We start from the raw sequence: 26,579 nt of genomic DNA, 5'->3' as shown, positions 1-26,579 counted from the left end.
CTGCCTCCCCCCCCCCCCGCCATAATTCTAAAACATAAGGGACTGTTGTGGAATACTTAAGTGCACAAAATAGATTTTAGCAAGTTCCATTCCTGTAGCAAGGGAATTCTAATACAAACAGACCCATCTACATTCAGGAAAGCCTCTAAAAGCCTTTAAAAATGTGCTTTGTTTTAGTTTATGTTTAGTTTATGCTATATAAATAAAGTGATTGGATCTGAATGATCTATTTGGGGGCTCCAAGTTTGTGATGGGAAGGGTTTTTTTTCAGCTATGTGAGTGGGCTTTTATTGTTTGTCTTTAAAATGCTCTATTTTTCTCCACGTTCTTCTTTTTCTCTCTGTTTCTCTTTTTCTCCTGATGCCCACTACCCCAAGTGAAAGGTCTGCCAGCTCTGATCTGCAAAAATTCAGCAACAAAAAGTAAGTGTTTTCTGTTTTATTGCTAGTCGTGATTGGATTTTAATAGTCCTGGCCTTGGTCAGCCATCTTCCTGGAGAAACTCCATCCAAATGATGGTTCAGCATTTGAATGATGAGACGGATCAATAATTTTCCTTCAAGGCAGTAAGCTGAAATAGCTTCCCAAGAGTGATTTTAGTATTTGGAGTTTCTTCACACTCTCCTATTTACTGCCCCATTAATTTCAATTGACAAAAAAGTAAGGGAGGAAAAAAAAAAATACACTGAGATCGGATGTAACCTAAGGACAAGGCCCCGTCCTTAGGATCCGATCTGTTCATCTCTGCTAAAGCACATTCATCTTACCTGCCGTTATTGAGTTCTGTTTGATTTAGCCTCTGGTCCTTTTCCTGTTTACCTTCTGCAAAGCTTAGAAAGGCCTGAAAAAAAATCTATTTTAACTCACTCCTGGCAATAAGCTGAAACGACCTCTTACGGATGACAATTTCCCCAATAGCTTGAATAAGTTAGTCCAGAGTGAGATGAAAAATGGACTATTAAAAGGAGAGGGCAGTGAGCTTTTAACTTTACACGCCACTTTGTGAGTCCCATCAATAGGGCTACAGGTAGTCCTTGACGTACAACCCTTTCTTAAGTGACTGTTCGAAGTTACAACAGCACTGAAAAAAGTAACTTATGGCTGCTTTTCCAGACTTGCAACTCTTGCAGCATCTCCAGGGTCACATGACAGATACTTGGCAACTGGCATGTGTTTATGATGGTTGCAGTATCCCGGGTCATGTGGTCACCTTTGGCAAGCTTCTGACAAGCAAAGTCAATGGGAAAGCCAGATTCACCAATTAACAGCTGTGTTACTAACTTAACAACTGCAGTGGTTCACATAAGGGTGGCAAGAGAGATGATAAAATGGGGCAAAATTTACTTGACTGTATTGCTTAGCAACAGATATTTTGGATTCAGTCGTGGTCATAAATTGAGGATCGTCTGGACTGTATTTGGGCTGTGGGAATCCTGATGAACACCACATAACAGAAAAGTAAAATTAGTGAGCCCCAAAAATAGGAAGTCTCACAGAGGCATACTGTGAAAATGGAGAACCGCGATTCTAGATATTAGGGTGGGCAATCTATGTCCCCAATGTGGCCCCCAGTTAATTTATACAAATAATTGTTATACTAAATATAGTGTATGTGTGTATGTGCATATGTGCACTCTCAAGTTAGGCTTGCCTCCTGGGAACTGCCTGAACTAGTCCCCGCAATTTTCTTGGCAAGATTGCAGAAGTACTTTACTGTTGCCAACCATATTCATAGAGCTGAGAAAGTGATTGGCCCAAAGTCATCCTGCTAGCTTTGTTCCTAAAGGGAGACTACAACTCACGGTCTCCAAGTTTCTACCTGGTGTTTTAACCCTACACCAAGCTAGCATTCTATGTAGTAGTAGTAGTAGTAGTAGTAGTAGTAGTACTACTACTACTATGTAGTAGTAACAGCTATTGTCTGAAGAAGAACCAACTTAACTCATTTGTCGCGTATCTTATTTGCTAGTCACATTATTCTAGGGGTATTCAAATAAGTTCTAGCAATTTTGTGCCTGTTTTGTAAAGATCATTTCAATTTTTAGGTTATGTTTTTATCAAATGGGACATTTTTAAGGGCTGGGTGGCGTGTCTTTGAAAGTAACCTAAAAGCAAATATAAACAAGAATAATAAATTATGCAACTTATTACAGTTATTTATTTGAATTTCCCATATCATATCGCTCAAATAAAAAAAGCTGTGGTGGCTAAAGATAATATTCCCCCTCTCCCTCAAAAGATACAGACAACTGATGCCCTGCAAATTAAGGATGCTTTGACGTAAGTTTTTTTATTATTATTTTAAAGCCAGTCTAAGCCTTTCATCCTTCTGAGGTTGGTAAAATGAGGACCCAGATTGTTGGGGGCAATATGCTGACTCTGTAAACCGCTTACAGAGGGCTGTAAAGCCCTGTAAAGCGGTATATACGTCTAAGTGCTCTTACAAAGGTTTTTAATTATGAAGCCAATTTTAGGAATATGACTTTTTTCAGAGCTATGGAACAACAGCTCCAGGCCACATAAATGGAAGAAGCAACATCTAAAGCAGAGGTGTCCAACCCTGGCAACTTTAAGACTTATAGATTTCAACTCCCAGAATTCCATTCTAGATTTCAACTCCCAGCCATTTTCCCATGCTGGCTGGGGAATTCTGGGAGCTGAAGTCCATAAGTCTTAAAGTTGCCAAGTTTAGACACCCTGATCTATTCTAAAGTATAGGTGATTAGTCAGATCCATACTTAACACGCCACTTAAGGCAAGCCAATTACTGAAAGCAAATTTAAGAGATCCTCAAATATATTCCGGGTTGTCCGATTCCCCCCCTCTCCTTCCACACACACACTTTTCCGGAACTCCCGTTTGTTAAGCTATTGGTTTTACTGGTCAAGCTACCATGGGCGGAGTGGAGCGAATGCTTTTACATTGATATAGGATCCAGCGAGAAGAACGTCAGCTCGCCCTACGAAAGGCAGAGAAGCGATCCTGTTTCTTTTAGATACCTCGGGATGTGTGTTTTATCTAAATCGAGGCAGATTGGCCGCTAATTTAAAGGGAAGCCGCCCGCCCTACCGGAGGCGCAGGTCGGAAGCGTCTCTTTAAAGGTGTAGCTCAGCCGGTCTGAATTTCCAGAGGCAGATCTGTTTTCCTTGCCCCACCTCCCCGGCACGAGAAAACTTTGTCCGGCGAGAGGAGCCGCCGAAGAAAAACTGTCCGAGAGCCGCGGCAGACAAAAGAAGGAGGCGGCGGCGGCGGAACGACGTGGCTGGAGCTGGAGGAGAAGGCTGCGCTTTCCCCGAGCCCCCCCAAGTCCCCACCGCGGCGGCTCGCCGGCACTGCGCGTCGTGGGCGACTGGAGCCGCAGGGAGTGGAACCTCGGGGGCTGGCGGGCAGGCGGGCGGCCGCTCGCCCGGGAAATGTGCGAGCGTCTGGCATCCGCGGCTCCGGCTCTCTCGCGCCTTTGGACGTAGGTTTGCAGGGAGCCGAGCTGCAAGACTTCGCCTTTTGCTCCGCGTGATCCGGAGGACGCCTTCGAAAGCGACTCGGAAGCCAACCGAGGTGGGCTGATGGATGCCCGTTGCTGCTGGTGGTGCCGGCGGTGCCGAGGCGCGGGTTAAAGCGGGGAAGCTCAGCGGCCAGGCGACCGTCGGTGCGAAGGATGCCCGGGTTGAAGCGGCTGCTTAGAGTCAGGCTGGGCTGCCGCCGATGCTCCGCTGCCCAGTGCCTCGTCTGGGGAGCGTGCTGGGCGGTAGGGGGCGGCCTCTTCGCCTTCTTCTTCCTGGCGCACGGGGGCGTCTTCTCGGGCCGATGCACGGACGAGCAGAGTCGCCGGATCCTGGCCAAACTGGTAGGTGGCAGCAGCGGGAGTGGCGGGTGCAGGACCTGGGATCTGGCCTCTGGAGCAAACCCCCCACCCCACCCTATGGGGCCGGGGACCTTTAAGGGCTGTCCTGGCAAAGGACGCCTCCTAGATCCAATTCTCTCCAGCTGTTCAAGGCCACCGAGATGCGCCTTCAAGAACATCCCAGCGACTTGCATTTGCAATGGGTCCTTCGCTTTCCTTTCCTCCAGAGTTAGGTGAGAAATTACTCGCCATTTGGGAGAATCGTTTGCTGTGGCCCTAACTCTGACCTTTGCATCTTGATGAGGAGCCCTTGGTGCTCTTGGAGCTTTCTTTCTTTCTTTCTTGCAGACGTTTGGATACCCTAACTAGGGAACATCATCAGTGCTAGTCTTCCAGATCTATTGTGTCAGAGTTTCTAGAATTGCAATCCAGAAAGATTCATCTGGACCTAGCTGAGAAAGCAGGGGTGAAATCCAGCAGGTTCTGACAGGTTCTGGAGAACCAGTAGCAGAAATTTTAAAGTTTTGCCTGGTGGGAATGGAAATTTTGCAATATCCTTCTCCCAGGAGTGGGGAGGGAATGGAGATTCTGTGACATTACCACCGTTTTGGATCACTCTCTCCTTATGGATGTGTCTAAAATGAAGAGACACAGCCAGGGGTGTCATTTGTAAATTTCTATACAAGCAGCATCACTTATACAGTAGAAATCCATTAATATGGTAAATGGCTTGGGATGTTTTCCCCTCTGGGCTAGTTCAGATATAGTCCATTTCAGTCCTCAGAATTTCCAACCAACACTTCTGAACAGTATCCAACTGGAAAAGGCTGGAATACAACTGAGAAACTCTGGACTGAAGTTTCCATTCAGCCATGCAGTTCATTCACTAATAAAGGAGAATATTTGTAGCTCAAGGTTGACATGAGGTGTCCTTGGTGTTCTCTGAGCTTGCTTGTTTTCTTGCAGATGTTTCATTACACAAACTAGGTAGTATCATCAATGCTCGCAAGGAGTGTAGTTTGCTGTGAGTTTATATTCAGGTGGCCAAAAACAATGACAGGGCAAGCCACCAGAATATAAACTGAGGGCAAACTACACTCCTTACTAGCACTGGTGATGTTACCTAGTTTGGATAATGAAATGTCTGCAAGAAATCAAGCAAGCTAAGAAACATCAAGGACCCTTCAGTTCATTCACTCCATAGCTATCCTTAATTCTGAACCCACTTTACTGGGTTGATGTGAAATTGAAATAGGGAAATGGCTTGACAGTCATATGTCATATGTCCTTCCATGAGAATAAGACATGACAAAAATGAGAATGTGTTAAATAAATGGCACATGCTGCATGAATTGAGTGCTGCATAGTCTAAATTATGGGTGTCCAATCTTGACAACTTTAAGACTTGTGGACTTCCCCATCTTGGCTAGGCATTTTGGGAGTTGTAGTTCACACATCTGGCTGGGGAATTCTGGGAGCTGAAGTCCACAAGTTGCCAAGGTTGGACACCCTGGTGTAACTGACTGTTCTAGGATAGGGATAGTTAGGATATCTGAACAGGTATGCAGCATGGCAAGAATGGGGTAGGGCTTGTGTGGAAAACTCCACTTCTTCATGGAAAACTCTGACCCAGCGCTTTTAACTCTTAAGAGGTAGGGTGTTAATCCTACAGTTAAGAAAAGTTCTGGGCAGAAATGTATATTCATCAGAATTGCAAGAGAAATGAAGATGACAGAATTGTCAGGCATGGCAAAATTAATTTGTTTGTTTAGAGAAGGATTGAAGCCATTTGCATAAAAATGAAAAAGTGAACTTGTGTTCTAGACATAGAATTTTATTGGCCAAGTGTGATTGGACACACAAGGAATTTGTCTTGGTGCATATGCTCTCAGTGTACATAAAAGAAAAGATACGTTCATCAAACATACGTTCTATGGTTCTTATGATTAGACAGGGTAGATTATAGAAAGAAAAACAATATGAACTAACTTCAGCGAGAGAGCTTAACATATATTTGTACTTGCAACTGATGTGTAGAATATTGGAAGCCTTCTTTGTATATATTTTTCTACGGTATCTTTTCTGGTACTTTCTGCTCTCTCTTTGTTTTCTTTTTCTTTTTTCTTCCTTATTTTATATTAGTTTGCCTTAGTTTTTATCTTCTTGTTTAAAAGTTTTAATAAAAAATATATTTAAAGCAACTGCATTATTAGTGACCGGAAACCCTTTATGGACTTTTTGCTTAAGCGGTGCTTATGAAAACAAGGAAATTATGATGTAACCTTAAAGGGTAAAATATAAATAAAACTGCTGCTAAGAAGATTGGAAGCCACTTCTTTCTTTTCTCTATTTCTTTTGCTTTATTTCTTTTTCACATTCTTTTCCTTATTCTTCTTCTCTTCCATTCAAAATTTGTTTTGTTTTTGTTCATTTGGAGAATAGACATTTCTGTAAGTCATATTGAGAACTGTATTAGAGGGGAGCCTATACATTTGAAAATGAGATAAAATATTGATAATAAGTCAGTAAGATGCTTAACTGGTTGTGTAGTGACATTCAGTTATGACGGACCTCCAAAAAGGTACTTATGATGATCTGATTACAAAGCTATTGTGATGCCTACACATCTTCATGGCCATATGATTGAATTGTGGGTACTTGGTAACTGGCTTGCATTTATGGCTGTATGAAGCATCCCATAGTGACATGACCACAACTTTCAGCATTTTTTGCTAGTTTCCAGCATTTATTTCTGGTTTCTGGCAAACCCAACCATTGTGTATAATGTAGGGGTGAAATCCATCAGGTTCTGGAGAACCGGTAGCAGAAATTTTGAGTAGTTCGGCAAACCGGTAACAGAAATTTTGAGTAGTTCGGAGAATCGGCAAATACCACCTCTGGCTGGTCCCAGAATGCGGTGGGAATGGAGATTTTGCAATACCCTTCCCCCAGGAGTGGGATGGGAATGGAGATTTTGCAGTATCCTTCCCCTGGAGTGGGGCGGAAATGGAGATTTTGCAGTATCCTTCCCCTGCCATGCCTAACAAGCCACATCATGCTCACCAAGCTACGCCCACAGAACCGGTAGTAAAAATTTTTGAATTTCATCACTGGTATAATGGATTTGTTTAACAACCATTGTGTTCACTTAATGACTGCAACATTCTTTAATGACAATGGCATTCACTTAATGACTGTCACGATAAAGGTTGTAAAATCAGGTGCAGTTGTGTGATGACTTGCTTAACAACTGCCACAACCAATGACCATAATTACATAATCGAGCGCTACCTTTAATCATTTAATCATTTTAAAATCCAGACCTTGTGCAGTGGCTCTCTCACTAATTTGAACCCATCCCTGTGACCAGCAAAAGAGCTGAAACCTTTTTCATGGCTTCCTTTTTTTAAAAAAGCCAGAGAGAGACATGTGCCACCAGAAAGAAGGCATGTGCTACTTAATAAAAAAAAAAAAAGTACAACAGGGTCCAATAAATGGCTCTCTACTATCTGCTTTTCCTGCTTTATGGTATGCAGGTCGTTCCCCTCCACTCCAGTCTGCCAAATGTAACTGATTACTTTTTCACAATGCTAAATGGTGACCCAAATAAGATCAGGAATGAATCTTTTGAGCAGAGGCTGGCTAAGAACTCCCGAATGCTTGATGCTCTGAATAGGAGGCTTGTGAATATATTGCCATGAAAGGAGACGAGGACTCTCTAGTCCATGCTGATGAAGTTTTGCCTGGATTTTGAAAGGAAAAGGGGAGAGGAAGAAACGGAGTCAGGCTGCTGATTAAGGGAAACAATCTCTTGCCTGAAAAGCCTTTGCCACTATGATGGCATTTTTAGCCTTCTAGGCAACCATTAAGTGTCAATTAAACAAGACAGAGTACTCAGCTGATGGATCTCACTGATAAAACTTACTCAAAACAGACAAGAATTTACATTTCCTAATGGGATGTAAAATCAACTTTGGATGTAGATAAAAGGATGGCTTTCAGTGCATTTATTTTCCTTTTTTTTTTAACTGTAGTCTATTTCATGAGATGTATCTGATTTGTTGCAATAGAGTAATTCGACAACTGTGGAGATAGATTTTAGGAACGGGTTCCATTTCTTTGTTGTGATAAAAGAAGCGAGATTGTTCTGTATTATCTATAATACATCATGATATAATATATGGCAACATAGTGATAAAGTCAAATGGCGCAGGCTGGTAAAGCCTGTTATTAAGAACAGCCTGTTATTAAGAACACAAGAACACAAAGCCTGCAATTACTGCAGGTTCGAGCCCGGCCCAAGGTTGACTCAGCCTTCCATCCTTTATAAGGTAGGTAAAATGAGGACCCAGATTGTTGGGGGGGCAATAAGTTGACTTTGTAAAAATATACAAATAGAATGAGACTATTGCCTTATACACTGTAAGCCGCCCTGAGTCTTCGGAGAAGGGCGGGGTATAAATGTAAACAAAAAAAAAAAAAGTTATTCCATTATTTTTGCTTCTTTCCACAGTGAATTATTTTGTTCTTAAACAGGATGTTTAGGATGTTAAAGTGAATGTTAAATTGAATTTGCTTGATCGGTTATAACCATAATTTATTAAACTCGTGTGCCACATGACTCTCAATGACTCTGGATAGCTCACAACAATCAAAGAAATTACAATAAAATCAGTGGAAGATGGGAAGCATGACGGTCCAGATCAGTGGTAGTCAACCTGGTCTCTACCGTCCACTAGTGGACATTCCAGCTTTCATGGTGGGCGGTAAGGGTTTTGTCTGATACCGCAGCACTTTTCTTTTTTTAAATTTAATTGACTTAAAAAAAATTCATAGCATTATTTAAAAACATTTTCAGTAAGTTTTCATAAAATTCCCTGTGACAATTTAAATTTCTGAAAATATACTATTTGTATCGCCCGCGCATAAGTTTAGTTCATGTTACGTAAGTGAAACTAAATGACGCTATAGTGCGACAGCAAACAAAAGAGCCTCATCCCAGAATAGCTTGCACATCTCCCCCCATACCACCCAGCTGTAACAAACAAGCAGAGCTGGTAGCCGGCACCCTCCTACCAAACCCAATCCACGATGCGCGAGAGGCATGCACAGATGACGATACACGGCACATTACTGTGGAACTGGTGGGCGATTGGAAAATTTTACTACTAACAGAGATACAAAAGTGGGTGGTAGGTATAAAAAGGTTAACTACCCCGGTCCAGATGGAATGGAGGGAGGGCCTCACTCTCCCTTGTCAGAGGCCTGGGTGAAAAGCCAGGTCTTCACAGATCTTTTAAACAACAGTAGAGTTGGGGTGGGGTGTCATCTAGATCTGGGGGAAACCTCATTCCAGAGGTACTTATTGCTAAGGAGAAGGTGCACTTTTGGGATCCTGAGAGATTATGTTGTTTAATCAAAGGAACACAGAGTGTGCCAAGGGCCAAATTGGCAAGGCAGATGTTATGGGAGACGAGTGGTCCCTCAAGTTACCAGGCTATATGCCATGTACCTTTGCCACTGTAAACATTTTTATAAGCAAACGTTACTTGCTATGTTTCACAATTGTTCCATTATGCATTCCTTGAAAATAAAATTATGTTAAGGTCGTCTGAGTTGTGGTGGGTAAAATGAGGACCCAGATTGTTGGGGACAATATACTGACTCTGTAAACCGCTTAGAGAGGGCTGTAAAGCACGGTGAAGCAGTATATAAGTCTAAGTGCTATTGCTATTTATCTAATCTTAAAAACTGCAAGGGTGTTAAGATGTAAAGTCAGATGAAGCTCTGTTTCTTGTTTTCTTCATCAAACAGAAAAGTAACTTTAAGAGATATAATTCTATTATGGTAAATACCAATTGATGACTATAATTATCTCTTGTGTGATACATAGCAAACTACAGCAAATAATATGCAGCGGCAGCAGCTTTGCCCATTTGGTGGAAATGGAACAATATTGATGATGTTACCTAGTTGGGTAATGAAACTTTTGCAAGAAAACAATCTAAAGCATCAAGACCCCCAGTTCAACTCTGAATTATAAATATTCTATTGGCAACAATACTGCATATTTTTCTTCTGACAGGCAGCTGGGAAATTTTGATCATTCTGAGATATTGTATGGGATGTTTGCCATTTCCCACAGAACTGCATTATTATCCCCAAAGGATTTGGAGCCATTGGGCCTGATTTGAGAATTGCATTTTGCATTCATCCTTGAACCTGCCTCTGCACTGATTTCAGAAGGAGAAAAGTTATTTACGGCTTATCCACAAACCAGATAAGACAGTACTCTGCTTGGGTTTAAGCCAGTGGTTTTATTGTCCTTGAAGAAACCAAATTGTCTTATAAGTGAACATTATAATTTTAGCAATTTCTGATTAATCCTTGAAAAGGTTTGCTGATTTTAACTGCTTGTAATTTGAAGTAGTTATTTAAAGTTATTGCATTTGTTTGTTATTTATCTTTAATATCTGAAAAAAACTATTATATTGTTTTAATAGATGTGTTTGGATTAAGAATCGTGGAATTCACCTTCCCCAAAGTTGAAAAAGTTGTTTTAGAACCTTCTATTGATTAACTTTCGACTTACTTCAAGTAAGCACTGGGAAAGCTACTAGCAGAGCTCCTAGTCACATAATATTACTTGTATGAATGTATATCTTCATGCAAAATCAAGGTTATTATATAGATAAAATTTTAAAATGTTTGCATGCAAAAAAAAAAAAACTTGACACAGCTGTAAATGTGAAACTTTTTAACTTTAGATGTTATAAAAAGTTTTCTTTTTAAGTGTTCTAACATGTACATTATGTTCCTTTATTGCATTATGCTTTATTAAGCCATTTTTAAAAGTATGTGCATTACATTATTCACATCCTTTGGATCTGGTTACAGGGTTTCCAGACCTTTAACATAACATACTTTCAACTTCTTTGACTCTAGAGAATTTTGAGGTAGATGGATTTGTTCTTGGACTAATCTGGGCTCATGTCTTCCTTCCACTTTGCAAACTTCGGAAAATACACTTAAGTAGGATTTTCCAGCTAGGATGGAGGTACAAAATTTTCCCCTTGGCTAGGGTGAAAGAACTGAGGAAAGAATACAACAGACTGATTGATAATTGCATCTGGAAATGGGCTGGAGAAGTTTGAAAAGTTCTCACAAGGGTTGCATTTTCCGCAGTCAGCATTTCTGAAGGCGTCTGATGTTCCTGCCGAAATGTTGACTGAAAGTAAAAAAGGAAGGTCAGAGAAAACCAGGGAGGAAGTTGATATAAGGTCTTTATCTGCCTGTTTAGTTTTTGGCATCTTCTAATCCACATCAACGAGTGTCTCCTTCAGCAATGTGCCCAGAATAAACTTTTGCAGCTGCAGTTTCTCGAAGGACTGAATGGATGTGGTTATACAGGCTGCCTAAGCCTATCTGAGAAATGGAAGGATGGAAACAATTATGAGTGGAAGAAGGGACTGGGAAGGGACTGAGGGGAAATCCTCTTTGTTTCTTCCATGCATTTGAAATGACCACATAACTACAGTTTTTCAATCTCCTTTTAAGTTTTGCATTCATGAATTATGGAATATATAAACCACACAAATGTATTCGGCTTCCATTCCCTTTGTTCAGGGATGTGAAGTTAGTTTAATAACGCAGTAAAGAAAGAGGCTGGTGCTGTGATCTAATCTTTCTTTTTTTTAATCATTGGTTTCTGAATTTATTGGGCTTTGTAATATATAATAGATCGAATGCCGTGTTTTATATGGAAAGAAAACAAATTGTAGTTCATATTCACTTTTTATCATGTGAAATTTGTATTGAATGTAATGAAATAATTAGAGTCATGTTCCCTGACTTTTATGACTTCAACTTCATCCCACAGGGTATCATTGCACAATATTAGGTGACCAGCATTCACTGTTCTGGATAGAAGAATGGATTGGATTGCAACATACCTCTTTGGAGTTAATCTAGATTCAACAATATCTAGAAGGCTACATCTTGCCCATATTTTCATTCATGTCTTATTAATATTTATATATTAGTCACTGGTTTTCAACATCATGTACACAAAAGCCGTACATTTTAACAATTTTAAATAGTATAAAAATATGTTTTTGAAGAGGTAGTTTTTAGTTTGTTCTCTCTATGGGATTTGAACACTTAATTACATGGTGATTAGCTAAGAGGCCAGCTCTAAGCTACAGAGGTCTAGAGCTGGGCTTTCATCATGAGACAGAGAAGTGACAAAAGTTATGATTTATTGTAAAATGGACATGGTTACAATTTACCATGAGAAACAACTTCTTATTTACTATGGGCAAAGCTTGTTATCACAGCGCTAGCCTTAAATGAAGCAATCATAGCTTTCTATGCTTATTTCTTTTATAGTAGTTTTCTTGCTTCTTGCTCAGCCAGTTTTTCAGGAAAGGCAAACAGAAAGAGTTAAAAAAAAGTCCCATTCGGGCCCATCACCTTATTTGTATTTTTGCTTCCTACAGGATGAAAAATATATTTTCAAGATAAGAATCAATGATTTTCAAAGTGCTTGGAAAATTTTACTTTCCTACCTTTTGTTGTTTTCAGTTTTCTGCTTAATGCAGCAAGATTTGCTTCCAAGGCCATTGTTTCTTTGATAGCGGCCCACCGATTCTTCTGGCTGCGCCAATGGCAAGCGGACGCCCGCCAGAAGTGGCAGTTTACCTCAGCCCCTTTCAAAGGGGATTAGCTGTTTGGGAAGTCTCTGGACCCGATATTGGTGGAGTCCAGAGATAAAAGAAAGGTCTTGCCATCCTTCTTTAGACGAGGCCAATCTCGTCCCTTCCCATACTTTTGCTGGTCCCCTTTTCGGGTTGCGGACACAAGTGCTGGATTCCCACATTCCCAAGGGAACTACATCCCGAGACAGAGATAACAAGAAGATGGGTTGGGCAGGAGCAGATAGTTTCAGTCAAAGTGGCCCTTTCGTGGCGGAGGTCAGTCCTTTCATTGCCCCAAGTAACTAAGTCCAACCCTCCTAATGGGGGTCGTCTGACCTTCTTTGCAGACCGATGGGAGGAGATTATATCTGATATTTGGGTCCTGGACACAGTGAGGTTGGGCCGCTCCCTAGAATTCCTCTCTACACACCTGAGGTTCTTTATCCATTGTTGTTTTTTTGTTTCCATTTTTCTGCAGTGTTTTGACTACGGGACGGGCATGTTGACCGGGGATCTTTGTGAAGACTTATGTGTGGCCCAGACTTTGACCTATAAACGCTGCCTTTATTATGACCAGGGGAAAAAGGTAATCCAAGCTGACTGGAGAGGCCGCCCTGTGATCCTAAAATCAAAAAATGAAATATTTTCTAGCTACCATGGTCTTGGCTTTTTGGAAGAAATGGAATCACAGGGAATTGCAGAAACAGAGCTACTTCTGATGGTTGCTTTGGAAGTCAAGAACACATTGGGTTTGGAACTTCCTAACAAAACTGTGGGACCCTTGTGGAAAAGAAGAGGCCCACATTGGAAAGCACAGCTGGCTAGTTTGTGGTCTTTACTCCAACAGGAAGAGTACATTTATTTTAGTGTTTTGCAGGACATCAGTAAACATGTTCTAAGGGTTATCGGTTCTTGTGGCCATTTTTATGCGGTGGAATATCTGACAGCCGGACACGCGTGGCACAGTACACTTTTCTCCGTGGAAGATGCCATTGGTGCTTCCCTCTCTGGGATTAAACACAAGGCCGAAGCCATAGTCCAAATTGCAATCAGCTTCTTGGATATGGTGGATCATTTTGACAATGACTTTTCTTATCCTCTTCATCTCTGTGATATTAAGCCGGAAAATTTTGCCATCCGGAATGATCTGACGGTAAGTTAGGACCCAGCTTTTCATAACTAAGTATAGAACTGATTGTCATAATGAAAGTTGTGAGCACCACCATGTTGCCTGGAGATCTTTGTGAAGACTTATGCGTGGCACAGACTTTGACCTATATTGTGATCAGGGTAATAAGGTTATATAACAAGGAAACACCTTGCTCTTTGTTAAGAGCAAGGCAACAGTTTTCTAGATATTGCCAGCCTTATATATTGAACCAGACTATGAAATTTTGCTATTTAAAACTCTGCTCTTTACACTTGTGCTGTTCTAATATTCTGCATTTGTTAAGAGTCTCGTTTCTTATGTGCTGTTCTACAGTGTCAGCAAGAATTTTCTTGAATATATAAGCTATTTGCAAAAAATACTAACGGCAGGTTGAATAAGGAGAAGCTGTGCACAAATGTTGATCTGCTTCTGTTTTAGATTGCAACAGACCAGGTTTGCCTTCTACCTGAATATCTGACCACACTTATTCTTCTCTTGTGCTTTCTTCCCCCTCCCCCCTCCCCACCAAACACACTCACTTTCAGCATTACATAGTCATCAAAGTTTCTGATTTTGGGTTCCCACCGTACCTTATATATGTTTCTATTTATATTTTTTAAATGCGTAAGTATTTTGAACAGAAGCTATCACGTTGTGCAAAGGTGATGCTGGTTTGGTTTTATAAGAAATGTTATTTGGAGTGCCAACATCAGAAGCATGCAATTATGAAAGTGAAAAAAGAGTGAAGGTTCTCACTTGTAGATTCCATCTCCTTGGAGACATAAATCCCAATCTCCAACATTTCTCAAAGATATTATAAATGTATAGCCTGGGTGGCAATTGGGGAATGTGTGTTATAATCACCTGTCAGACAGATGACAGTGGCTGAAGCCTGCATAGTAGGGATGGATAATGTTAGTGTTAATTCTACAAATGGATGAAATCAAAACCAAGAGTGGATGAAGGCACTGGCTCTTCTTTCTCCTCATTTATCTGTTCTGTAACCACCCATTTTTTTACATGCACTGATCCATTTGCACAAATATTAGCCACCTCTCCATTAATTGTGGAAAACAGCAAAGTGGTTTCAGTTGCTTCCTTTTCTTGTGCTGTTTCCCATTCTACCTTTTTCACACCCACACAATCAGACAAATACACCTACGATTACGTACCCATAAGTTCCATTGAGGACCTGTATACTGCACGAATCAAGAAGAGGGCCGTGAAAATATTTACAGATCCCTCACATCCAGGACATAAACTGTTTAAACTCCTACCCTCAAAACGAGGTTATAGAGCACTGCACACCAGAACAACTAGACACAAGAATAGTTTTTTCCCAAAGGCCATCACTCTGCTAAACAAATAATTCCCTCAACACTGTCAAACTATTTACTGAATCTGCACTATACTATTAATCTTCTCATCGTTCCCATCACCAATCTCTTTCCACTTATGACTGTATGACTGTAACTTTGTTGCTGGCAATTCTTATGATTTATATTGATATATTGACCATCAGTTGTGTTGTAAATGTTGTACCTTGATGAACGTATCTTTTCTTTTATGTACAAGACAAATTCCTTGTGTGTCCAATCACACTTGGCCAATAAAAAAATTATATTCTATTGAAAGAGGAAGCCATCTCTCTAAATGGCTCCATTCATAAACAAAACAAATACTGCAGAAGCCCATTCAAGACAGGATATTTCGAAACCCCTTGACAGCAATTTCGACAGCTAACAAAAGCAAGAGTGAAAGGATTAGAGCAAGCAGCCCCTCACCCAGAAAAATCTAACACAGGACATAGCCATCAGCCACAATAAAAATTACCCAACACCCTTTCAGAACGTAAAGCCCATATTGCACAAATCCCAAACTTCAAAGTTATAGAAGCTATAAAGATCCATCACTCATTCAGCCATTTGGTCAGCTGTCTCAGAACAACATGCTGCGGGTGGTTCTAATTCATCAATAAACCAACTTCATCAATAAACCAACTTTCTTTATATCCATTCTGACACTTTCTATCGATCGATACATAATCCTTGATACAATTTCCTTTGCCTCATTCCTATACTTCCTTCCATTTTATACATTCATACAGGATTCATACATTAATGTTTAATCCACGTCTCCTTCTCTTTTGGTCAGCATACCAGGAAGGGGGTAAATGAAATACCAGGAAGCAGGGAAATTCAGCAGTTTGGTATTTGCTGAGGGCCACCCTGGAGGCAAAACCAGGATGCTGCCCTCCTGTGCCAGAGATGAGATTCCTGACAGTGTTGAACTACACTGGGCAGTTTGCAGGAAACTGTTCTTGATATAACCCATCATGAGCTTTTGGGGAAGGAGGAATAGATATTCAACTGAGTTCTGATCTCAGCATTAGTTTTATAAGGACTAAAACGTCTACAAAAGTGCTTTCAACTCATGTTTTCAACTTTAATTAACTTTTAAATTAACTTTATTTTTGTGATGTGAAAGCTAACACAGCTGCTAACAGAATCGGTATTTATTTAAGTAGCAATAGCAATAGCATTTAGACTTATATACAGCTTCACAGTGCTTTACAGCCCTCTCTAAGTGGTTTAAAGACTCGGCATATTGCCCCCAACAATCTGGGTCCTCATTTTATCCACCTCGGAAGGATGGAAGGCCGAATCAACCTTGAGCCGGTGAAACTCGAACTGCTAAATTGCTGGCAGTCGGCAATCAGCAGAAGTAGCCTGCAGTACTGCATTCTAACCACTGCGTTATCATGGCTCAAGTACTTATACAGGTAGTCCAAGACCTATGACTGGTCACTCAATGACCAGTCTTTGAAGTTATCTCTCAAAAGCTACTGATGATCTTTTTGAAGTTATGATGACCATACAGCAACCCCTCCCACAGTCATATGATTACATTTTGGGTATTTGGCAACCAGTTCACTTTTATGACTATTTTCACCATCGTGCAGTCACATGACTGCTCTTTATGATGGTTTTTTTTTTTTTTTGCCAATTTCTGGCATTTACTTCCAGTAAGGGGTCCTTGGTGCTGTCTGAGCTTGATATGACTAGCGCTGATGATGTTACATAGTTTCGGTAATGAAACGACTGCAAGAAAACATCTGCAAGAAAAGCTCAGAGATCATCAAGGACTTCTTGTTTCAATCCTGAACTATATTGTCCTTTATTAATTTACTTCCGATTTCTGACAAAAATGCCAATTGGGGAAAATTAATTCCCTTAATGACCATTGGAAAAAATGTTGAAAAATCGGCTCAAGCCACATGATGCTTGATACCTAGAATAGACTAGAGTAGAGTAGAGTAGAGTAGAACAGAACAGAACAGAACAGAACAGAACAGAACAGAACAGAACAGAACAGAACAGAACAGAATAGAATAGAATAGAATAGAATAGAATATTTTTATTGGCCAAGTGTGATTGGACACATAAGGAGATTTATCTTGGTGCATATGCTCCAAGGTGACTCTTAAGGTAACTTAAAGGTGTAGAAATAATTGAATTTTCTATTTCCTAGGCCATAAGACAGTCTGAATTATTAAGTGGTGAACAGATTAATTTTCCTGGATTAATTATACTTATATGTTTACTCAAATTCAGCACAATCATTGCAGAATGTCCTTTTATGCATGCAGGACTCTTTCCAACTGACTGGAAGACATTAGCTCCTGCCACTGTCGGCACTGCTAGCCATTGCTCAACGTCATAGATACACAGTGCTGACTCAGCTGCAATAACGTTGGTATTCATCTCACTTGTTAATCATGCATATCTATCCAAGCAACACACATGCAGCTGCAATGCAATATGGCATAGTGCCTTTCTTCAAGAGCAGATTGAAGTCCCCCCCCCCAAAATTTTTTTGAAATGATCACACTTTACAGTTCATTGCAAAAATTAGAAAAGAGCTATCAAGGGCAAGTGCACAAAATGACTGCAGAAAATGGAAGAAGAGAAAGAAAATATAGTAAAACTTCAGTTTAACCAGAGTTCCACTTTGCAGACTTCAGATGCAAAGGACAACATTTCTATTTCACCTCCTGAAAATAATTGACAAGGTTTTTCGTCCAAAGAGGTCTAGAGTAAACACTTGAATTTGTGCTAACTGACATTATTTGTTTATTGTTGAGATCGTCATGTAAATTGATGCAAATGAGGTGATCTGTGTCAGTTGCATAATGACATAATGCAAATAATGTAGGCCACATTTTTGTAGACCACAAATGACATACTTTGGGATGTAATGAACATTTAGAAGTGAAAAGAAACCTCTCACTCAAATTTTTCCATTAAATAAAAACATTATGTATAATTATTCCTACTAGTATTAAAAGTATTTCTAATTCCGCTTAGCAATTGGAATTCTCTGGGCATGGGCAAGTTACAGTGCTAGTTAAAACATTAAATGATTCTGTGCATATAATCCAAGCAAAATAATACTGTAGTGTATTCACAAAATACACTTAACAAATAGTTCCCGAGACCAAAAATGCTGTTCTCTTAAAATTAAACCAAATGGAAAGTTATAGAAATGTCAGAGAGAACAGGAATGTCTTTGACTCACTGGGAGGTAGGTGGCATTCATATCAATTTAATTTATTGTTGCCGCTGTTATTATTAATTGCTTGGTGTCAAAAAGATACTGAGGCAGAAGATGAAATAACAGATTTAAAAAAAAACAATCCCTGTGCTGGCATTTGGGATAGGGAAGAGAAAATAAGTCATTTTCAGATTATTATTTTTTTTTTAAAGTAGGAAAATGCATGGGATTTGACTGGGGAACAGGAATTTGAGAAACAAATGACAATGTGCCTGGCATTTTGAATAGTCAGCCTAGAACAGGGGTCTCCAACCTTGGTCCCTTTAAGACTTGTGGACTTCAGCTCCCAGAGTTACTCAGCCGGCTTTGCCGGCTGAGGGACTCTGGGAGCTGAAGTCCACAAGTCTTAAAGGGACCAAGGTTGGAGACCCCTGGCCTAGAATGTGTTTCAAATTCCTATTCATGTTTTTATTGAGGGCTTCTTGTAATTTTGTTCCAAACGCTGCCCTGAGAGGACTCGTTGACCAATCTGCCAGTTCTGCTAATACAAATTAATGAAGTGGCCAGCACATGATACCAAGAGAGAGAAAGGTTATTTTATTAATGCTGCATATAATTGCTTTTTGAATACGAAAGAAATCTCTGTGAAGCTTCTGAGTTATAGCTTAGCCTTCTCATAATATTTGGGCCACAATCTAAATGTGGCCCGCTTACTTGCTTGCATTCCAATAAATATAATGAAACAAAAGGCAATGAACCGGAAATGTTTTCTATTAGAAGTTCTTAATGAAAGAGAAACTCAAAAGAAGTTGCAAACATAAGAAGAAATGTCAAGAATTACCGATGTTCTTCATAGTGCCTGCATCAACCTATGGAAAGCCCAGGGCTGTTTTCAAAGAATAGAATAGAATTCTTTTATTGGCCAAGTGTGATTGGACACACAAGTAATTTGTCTTTGGTGTATATGCTCTCGGTGTTCATAAGGAGAATAAAATACATTCAAAGAAAGGAAGGGAGTGGGAATGTGTAGTTTCTCTTTGAGTTCAGGAAAATTAGAAGAAAGTTTCAAATTCAGAAATATCACCCTGTCACTCAGGTTAATGGGATTTTAGATGTGTTTTCTTCATCTGCTGTCTTTACTTTTCATTTTTGACATGGATCATTGAAAGAAAAAAATTCACAAGAGTATGTCATTTAAAAATAAATACGAATCAGGTTTGGAATTATTTTTAATCACATAGAGGGCTGGAAATGATTGAAATGCAATAAATAAATCTGGGAAACCAGCAATATTTGGAACAGCCTCAGTCAGCTCCATTGCTATTTTTAAAGCTCTCCTTGGCCTTGTTCATACAACATGCTTAACTGGATCAGTGGAAAAAGTTGCTAGAACTCCCAGAAGAGATGAAATGATCTCACCAACTAATTTCTAGGGCAGTAGTTTGCAAACTTTGTATTTCCATGACTTTCTGAAATGATAAATGTGTTTGTGTGACCTCTCTTGCCATGGCTGAAACTCATGATTTCATTAGTGTTAGCAATAGTAATGGACTTATATACCGCTTCACAGTGCTTTACAGCTCTCTCTAAGGGGTTTACAGAGTCAGCATATTGCTTCCAACAATCTGGGTCCTCATTTTACCCACCTTGGAAAGATGGAAGGCTGAGTCAATCTTGAGCCTGGTGAGACCCGAACTGCTAAACTGCTGGCAGCCAGTGATCAGCAGAAATAGCTTGCAGTACTACGCTCTAACCACTGACCCATGCCCAAGTAGGTAGTAGGAAACTCAGTCAGTGTAAAAACAAACAAACTTTATTAAAACAGCTGAGAATTACTTCATTCTCAGCGTAGTCCAACTAAATTAAAGCAAATTCCTCCCAACACAATTCCTCAGTCCTATCACCAACCTTGGTCCAATTAGGCAAACTACCAAAGGCCTTTCTTGGCAAAAATTCAGAAGACACCGATACAAATGCAACAAGACAAAGCTATCAACGTTTTCCAGCAAAGTCCAAATGCCATCGCTGGTCTTTTAAGCTTTATGGGAGGGGCCAATTATCTCTTGGCCCTACTCCTGAGTCGTCCTCTTTGCTTTATCTGCTCTTGCCTTGTGGCAGCTCTTCTCACGAGTGCATTAGGAATAAGCTCCTACTTTTCCTTTGGTTCACTACTGTCCACCTGTTGTGCCTCATCCTCCCTCCTCTCCTCAGCCGGGCCCCTCCCATCTACACCTGGGCCTGTTATCAGACTCCAAGTCTGATAATGAAGATGAACGGCCTGTCATGCCTCCAGCCCCCGGCCCTGGCCCCATGCCCGGACAGGATGTCAGGAATGAACAAACAAACCTGATAAACCTCACTCCTACAGTGTGTGAGCAGGAAGCCAGCCACGTGCTGGAATTACTGACAGCAGATCCAGCTGAAGAGAATTCATAGTGGGAGGATCCTCGCTTCCGGAGATTTGAGAGGCGATGCCAGCAGAAGGAAGGGAGAGCCAGGCCTGGATAAATGCTGAGTCATGGAGCCACACCCCACAGCCTATATAAAGGACCTGCTTATGGCATTCCAACCTTGAGTCAAGCAAAGTCTCATCTAGTTTGCTGCTATCAGACTCTATCGCTGAAGTCACAACTTGGACTCCTGCCTGCCCTGATAAACCTCAAAGGAATTTGTCAAGCTGCAGAGGCTTCGTTGCCACGTTTGATATGGACTTCCTTGACCCGGTCGTCAGAGGGGGAGGGGGACACGACCCCACCTCTGGAGTACGCACATCATTTCCTGATGGCCCTGGCCTCACCTCTGCCTCCGATGCAGAGCCCTCATCCAGGCCTTCCCCAGCTTCCAGGACTGGCCCATGCTCTTCCTCAGCCTCATCTCTGTCTGATTCCGTTGCCAGCTCCCCAGGCTGCTGGGGGACCATAGCATGTGCCACCGTGGCTCTTAGGGATGAGCGAGTCTTTTTTGGGAGGAAAAAACAGACTAAAAAACACTGACATGGCTGTCCTGGGTCATGTGCTGCCAGTGAATAATACCAAGAAAAGGGACATCTTGGGAGCAGGATTTTTAGGTACAAGTTTATCCTGGAAATCTCCTGGCAGAGTTGAGCCTTATGCTGTAGGACCTTCTCAACTGACATGGTTTATAAATTACTCTCCCTTCACTCATTGTAAATGCTGACATGAATAATTAGGGATAGATTTTTGTAGAAGCCCTGTTAAGTTTTTTTTATGAAGCTATTAGAAGCTGTGATTACGTTTTATAGTTTAGTCTGTTATAGCTCACAAGCAAATCATGTTTAATCAAACCATGATTTAAGAACACGTGAACCAGCATAAAGGTAACACTTTGGATCAAGGATAAGAAATTCAAATTAGCTTGAAAATTCTCTAATCTAGAAACTAACATGAAAGATATGGTTCATCACTGGCTAGATTCAAATTGAGTAAGTGTATAAACAGGGTTGTGTCCTATAGATTAACATTAGGTCCGCAACCCAATGCATCCTTCAGACCCTCAAGTAAGTCCTATTGGATTCAGATGTGCAGCCATATGGGCATTGAGCTTCCAATTCTGAGCCTTACCACAACACATTTTCAAGTACAGGTAGTCCTTGACTTACAACACTTCATTTAATGAATGTTCAAACTTACAGTGGCTCTGAAAAAAGTGATTTATGACATTGCAGGTCACATGATCAAAATTCAGATGCTTGGCAAAAGACTCATCCTGTATTTATAACGGCTACCGTGTCCCGGGATTTCGTCATCTCCTTTTGTGACCTTCTGGCAAGCAAAATCAATGAGGAACCCAGATTCACTTAACAACCGTGTTACTAACTTAACAACTGCAATGATTCATTTAACAACCGTGGCAAGAAAAGTCCTAAAATGAGATTCACTTAACAAGAGACGCCCTAAAACAAGGCAAAATGCACATGACAGATGTTTCATTTAGCAACAGGAATGTTGGGCTCAATTGTGGTCATAAGTCGAGGGCTCCCCGGAGTCAAAATATTCTGCCTCTTTCAGTACTGAAGCTGCTTGAATGGAGTAAACCTCCAGAGTTCATTGGCAACTTTTGATTCATTCTGACCATTGTATTTACTGTATATCCATTAAACAAAGAAATACATTTTTTTTAAAAAAAAATGTGGGCTGCAATAGGATGCTCAGTACCTCTGGGGTTTCATCCAGTTCTGGAAAATAGTGGGACAATATTACAAAAAAATGTACCCAGAAATCTCTGTATGAAAAAGACGTGTTCCATCACTGAGAAGGGATATGCCGATCCTTTTGCAAAAGTACCTAAAGGTACTTTTATTTCATTGATGAAATGAAAGAAGGCTATGCCTTTCGGTGGCATTTGCAGCAAGTTCTGACAAAATGACAACAAATGCACTTGGTGGTCATTATACAAATTCAGGTGGTGAATTCCCACACATTTGTCAGTTGCTTCTCTCCAGCTGCAGAGGCCCAGGCTGTCCTTGAAGAATTGTAATAATTGCAAGGCTCACACATTTTCTCCACGATTTCCAAGGAAAGCTTACAATTGCTTTTATAGAGTAGTGGTCAGTTTGAGTTTCAGAGGTAGTGAGCAACACAGGTCCCCTGTATAATTTCTCATTTTCTCTTGAATTTATCCTGCATTGCTTTCTCTCAGAACTCAGAATGTCCTAAAATTGCATGGGGTTTTGGCTCAGAGGAAATCAACCTAAACGCATTGCTCTGATTGCAGGTGGTTGCCATCGATGTAGATATGGCCTTTTTTGAACCTAAAATGAGAGACATCCTCCAACAAAACTGCTCAGGAGATGAAGACTGCGTTTTTTTCGATTGCTTTTCCAAATGCGATCTGAAGAATGGGAAATGCGGAGCAGAAAGAGCCAATACTAACCTTCAGGTGAGAGGCTAAGTAGAAATATTTTTACTTAAGTAGCTGCGTGCCTCCGCTTTAAAATCCTAATTACTGCACTGATTAAAATGAACGTCTCCATGACTGGCATTTGGGCATGTTCACATACATCAGGATAATCACTAGGTGCATGAAGTCCCAAGTAGTGATTTCAAGATACCGCTATAAATGTGTTCAGAGATGCCAGCCACAGACAGATTATGCAGTGTCATATCATGTCATACTTTTTAGGGAAGACAATTAACAGGTTCTGTTACTATTCTAGTCTCTGCAGTAACATCTGTACTGTCAACATCTGGTGTAGCATCCTCCACCACAGTGCCAGTGGTAGCTAATGATGCCGAACACAGAGCATGGCATTTCATAATGCGATAACATTGTATAACTTGGCAAGTTGTTCTGAAGCAGGGTTTTTCAACCTTTGCTACTTTAAGATATGTGGACTTCGAGTCCCAGAATTCCATGCTGGAATTCTAGGAGTCGAAATCGACACATCTTAGAGCTGCCAAGGTTGGAAAAACACAATCCAGATGTTACAATATGGAAGGAGAAGACTTTGCCAGAGGAGTGATGTTAGTAGCCTTTCCCATAATGAGTAAAACATACAGCTCAATAAGGGGTCAAACTATGTGTATGCGGTAAAAATGGGTCCTTACTGCTTGCTAATACTTATATGACTATGCACAATATTTGCATAGGTAAAACAACAGCAATTTATATCCATAATGTTCAGTTACAAAAGAGCTAGAGCAGGGGTCTCCAATCTTGACAACTTTAAGACTTGTAGACTTCAACTTGCAGAGCCAACACAGCTGGCTGAGTAACTCTTGAGAGTTGAAGTCCACAAGTCTTAAGTTGCCAAGGTTAGAGACCTCTGAACTAGAGGACTTCATTATCACATAACTTATTCTTACTTCCAGTTCTTATATTGTATAACTGGTTGCTGTGTTTTTCTTCTGTGAATGGATTCACTTCATATGGAGGTTTTGTTCTGAAAGGTTGATGGTCAAAAATGGTTCTCTGTCTCACATTTTACAATCAGTGTAAAGGTCAGATATATTAATCTAATCAGGTTCCTATTCATTTTATTGGAAACCACTTCTATGTTTTCCTCAGAGTAATTCCTGAAGTTGCATTGTTTACCGAAGAGAGGAATAGGCAGAATAAAATTTTATGAGTTTTTATTCCTATGGTTGGGTGGAGAACTGTTTTTACTGCTTTGTGCATCATCAAGTGTTAGAATTACGATATGGGCAGCTATATAAGTCTTTTAAAATAAATGATAAATAAAACAGTGGGGAAATTTCTCAGCAGCCAGAAGAGAGGAAAAAACTAAAGCATAACCTGCCTCCGGTGCAGAGCAATACAATTTATTTAGATGTCAGAAGTCAATCCTTATGGCCAGATGGGATGTATATGTGTTTGCATTGATTTATTTAGTGAAAAATGGGCTGGGAAACTCTTCTGCCTGGGGATAACATTTTGTCTTTGGGTCTCATCAGGGAGCATCGTAACATCAACATTGAAGTTGGTGGACCCAACAGATTTTGAACTTCTTGGTCTAGGAGAAAAAATGTCCTTAAGCCTCCATAGCCATGAAACCTCCAAGTCCCTAGTATAAAGCAAAAAAAACCCACAAAAAAACAAAAAACAAGCACAGACAAAAACAAAAAAAACCCCTGAGACTGATCACATTGGTCACCAATGGGGCTGGGAGCCACAACAAAAATCCTTGGGTGAAGGGTTGGTTGCTGGTTTTTTCCTTTGCCACACAGTGCATAGTTTTTTCTCTGCCCAAGCAGAGTGAGTCACTTGTATAAAAATTGCTCTGAGCCAAGATCTCATTACAGAATGGCCCTGTCATGGTCTGTGTAGTGTTTATGTGTCAGATTTTTTATTTTATAGCCCTTATTGCCAGGGCTCTTTGAGCCATATAGAGCCAATGGGAATTTAGCAGCATAGAAGCCTTAACAAATAAAAAAAAATACATCCATAAATTGCAAAGCGCAACAGGACTGAACAACTCGTGTGATTCTTCAGTACAAGACTCTGTTTTTCTTTTTTTCAATAGGTCATCTGTGATAAAATATTTCGCCCTTGGTTCACTCTAAACCTCAGAGGATCAGCCGTTTCCTTTCCCAGGCAGCTGCAGTTACAGGAGGCTGTGCAGGATTGTGCACAACCAAGGATCAAGGCTATTTCCAACATCCAGAGCAATTCTGCAAGTTCTTTTTCTCAGCTGTACCACTTCCTCCAAGTCAGCCAAAAGGAACTTCAGAAATCTAGTTTAGTAGATTCATCTGTTATGGTTACCCAGAATACATAGCCTTTTCTTATTGTTGTTGCTGAATTAAATTATTCTCTACTTATTTTTTATTTTACTATATTTTGAAAACCACAACTGAGCTTGCTGTGTGTGTGTGTGTGTGTATGTATACACACACACACATATTAGAATGAAATCTTGATTTAACAGACTTATATTCAGTAGACTTTGGATACAGTGGACCAAATTTCTATTTGGACAGCTCCCTGAAATATCAGAAGTCTGTTGCACATAGATTTGTTTGTATTAATTTACACAGATTTTAATTTACATGAATTTTATTTTAATTTTATGATACAACACTTTATGTCATTTGCATAATGATACCAATCACTGTGAAGATGTACTTTTGAAATTATCAGGCATTGGGAGTAACAAATATATCCTTCTTTCCTCAAATCGTACATTTAATTGAAGTTTAGTTGTATTAATTCTTTCTGAAATGTGGAAAGCAGTAATATCAGCCAAACTAATACAAGACTCAATCATTTTTATTTCAAAGGGAGGAGAAAAATAGAACATCTTAGTAATTTAATTTTACTTCTAAAATGAATAGCTGAGGCTGTAGCTTGAGTGTTTCATAAACACGCTCAGTGAAGATCTTTGCAAATGTAGTGTGTCATATTTTAACAAACAGCAGTTTTTAAATAAATTATCAGTTACAGCCTCCTTGTTGCTCATAATTTGATCAAATTATTTTAGATTAACAAAGTTTAGTGATGGAAGTGGAATAGAGAATAAATGCAATGTCATATTGTTGTTATATCTGGACCTGCAAATTATGTCCTCTGTTTGAGTGATGCTGTAACACTGATGGAATTAACTAGCAACTTTATGAAGGACAAATACATATATTTGAAACTGTTTAGTAGATTGCAATCCAAGGATAGCTTTAAATCAGGACTGGCTTGTTTTATGGCTGCAGTCTCTTACAGTTAACAGGTCTGAGATGGCATGACATTGGTTGGGACCAAAACTCAGTGCTAATACCCATGATAAAACACTGGTTTTTTTCTCTCTCTAACATCCCTGCCAATTTCTTATTTTCTTCAACATCCTCGTTCTTTCCTGGTTTGCAGGCTATAAGTGAAATAACTTTTAG

General features: G+C 40.1%; 1 protein-coding gene across 2 annotated transcripts; it reads left to right on the top strand.

Moving 5' to 3' along the window:
* The first annotated feature begins 344 nt into the window (after positions 1-344).
* On the top strand, positions 345-26,141 carry DIPK1C (divergent protein kinase domain 1C). 2 transcript variants are annotated; one of them, XM_058177476.1, is made up of 4 exons: positions 345-422; positions 13,015-13,689; positions 22,975-23,139; positions 25,223-26,141. In XM_058177476.1, the coding sequence occupies exons 2-4, from the start codon at positions 13,036-13,038 to the stop codon at positions 25,475-25,477; spliced, it is 1,074 nt and encodes a 357-aa protein (XP_058033459.1). In that variant the 5' UTR covers positions 345-422; positions 13,015-13,035; the 3' UTR covers positions 25,478-26,141. The 2 variants fall into 2 exon arrangements, with proteins under 2 accessions (XP_058033459.1, XP_058033458.1); XM_058177475.1 differs by lacking the exon at positions 345-422 and adding an exon at positions 2,138-3,843.
* The last annotated feature ends 438 nt before the right edge of the window (positions 26,142-26,579 follow it).

This window comes from Ahaetulla prasina, chromosome 3 (assembly GCF_028640845.1).
Source record: "Ahaetulla prasina isolate Xishuangbanna chromosome 3, ASM2864084v1, whole genome shotgun sequence".
Classification (NCBI taxonomy): domain Eukaryota; kingdom Metazoa; phylum Chordata; class Lepidosauria; order Squamata; family Colubridae; genus Ahaetulla; species Ahaetulla prasina.
The sequence above is the reverse complement of the archived record's forward strand: the minus strand, read 5'-3'. Positions and strand labels throughout refer to the sequence as shown.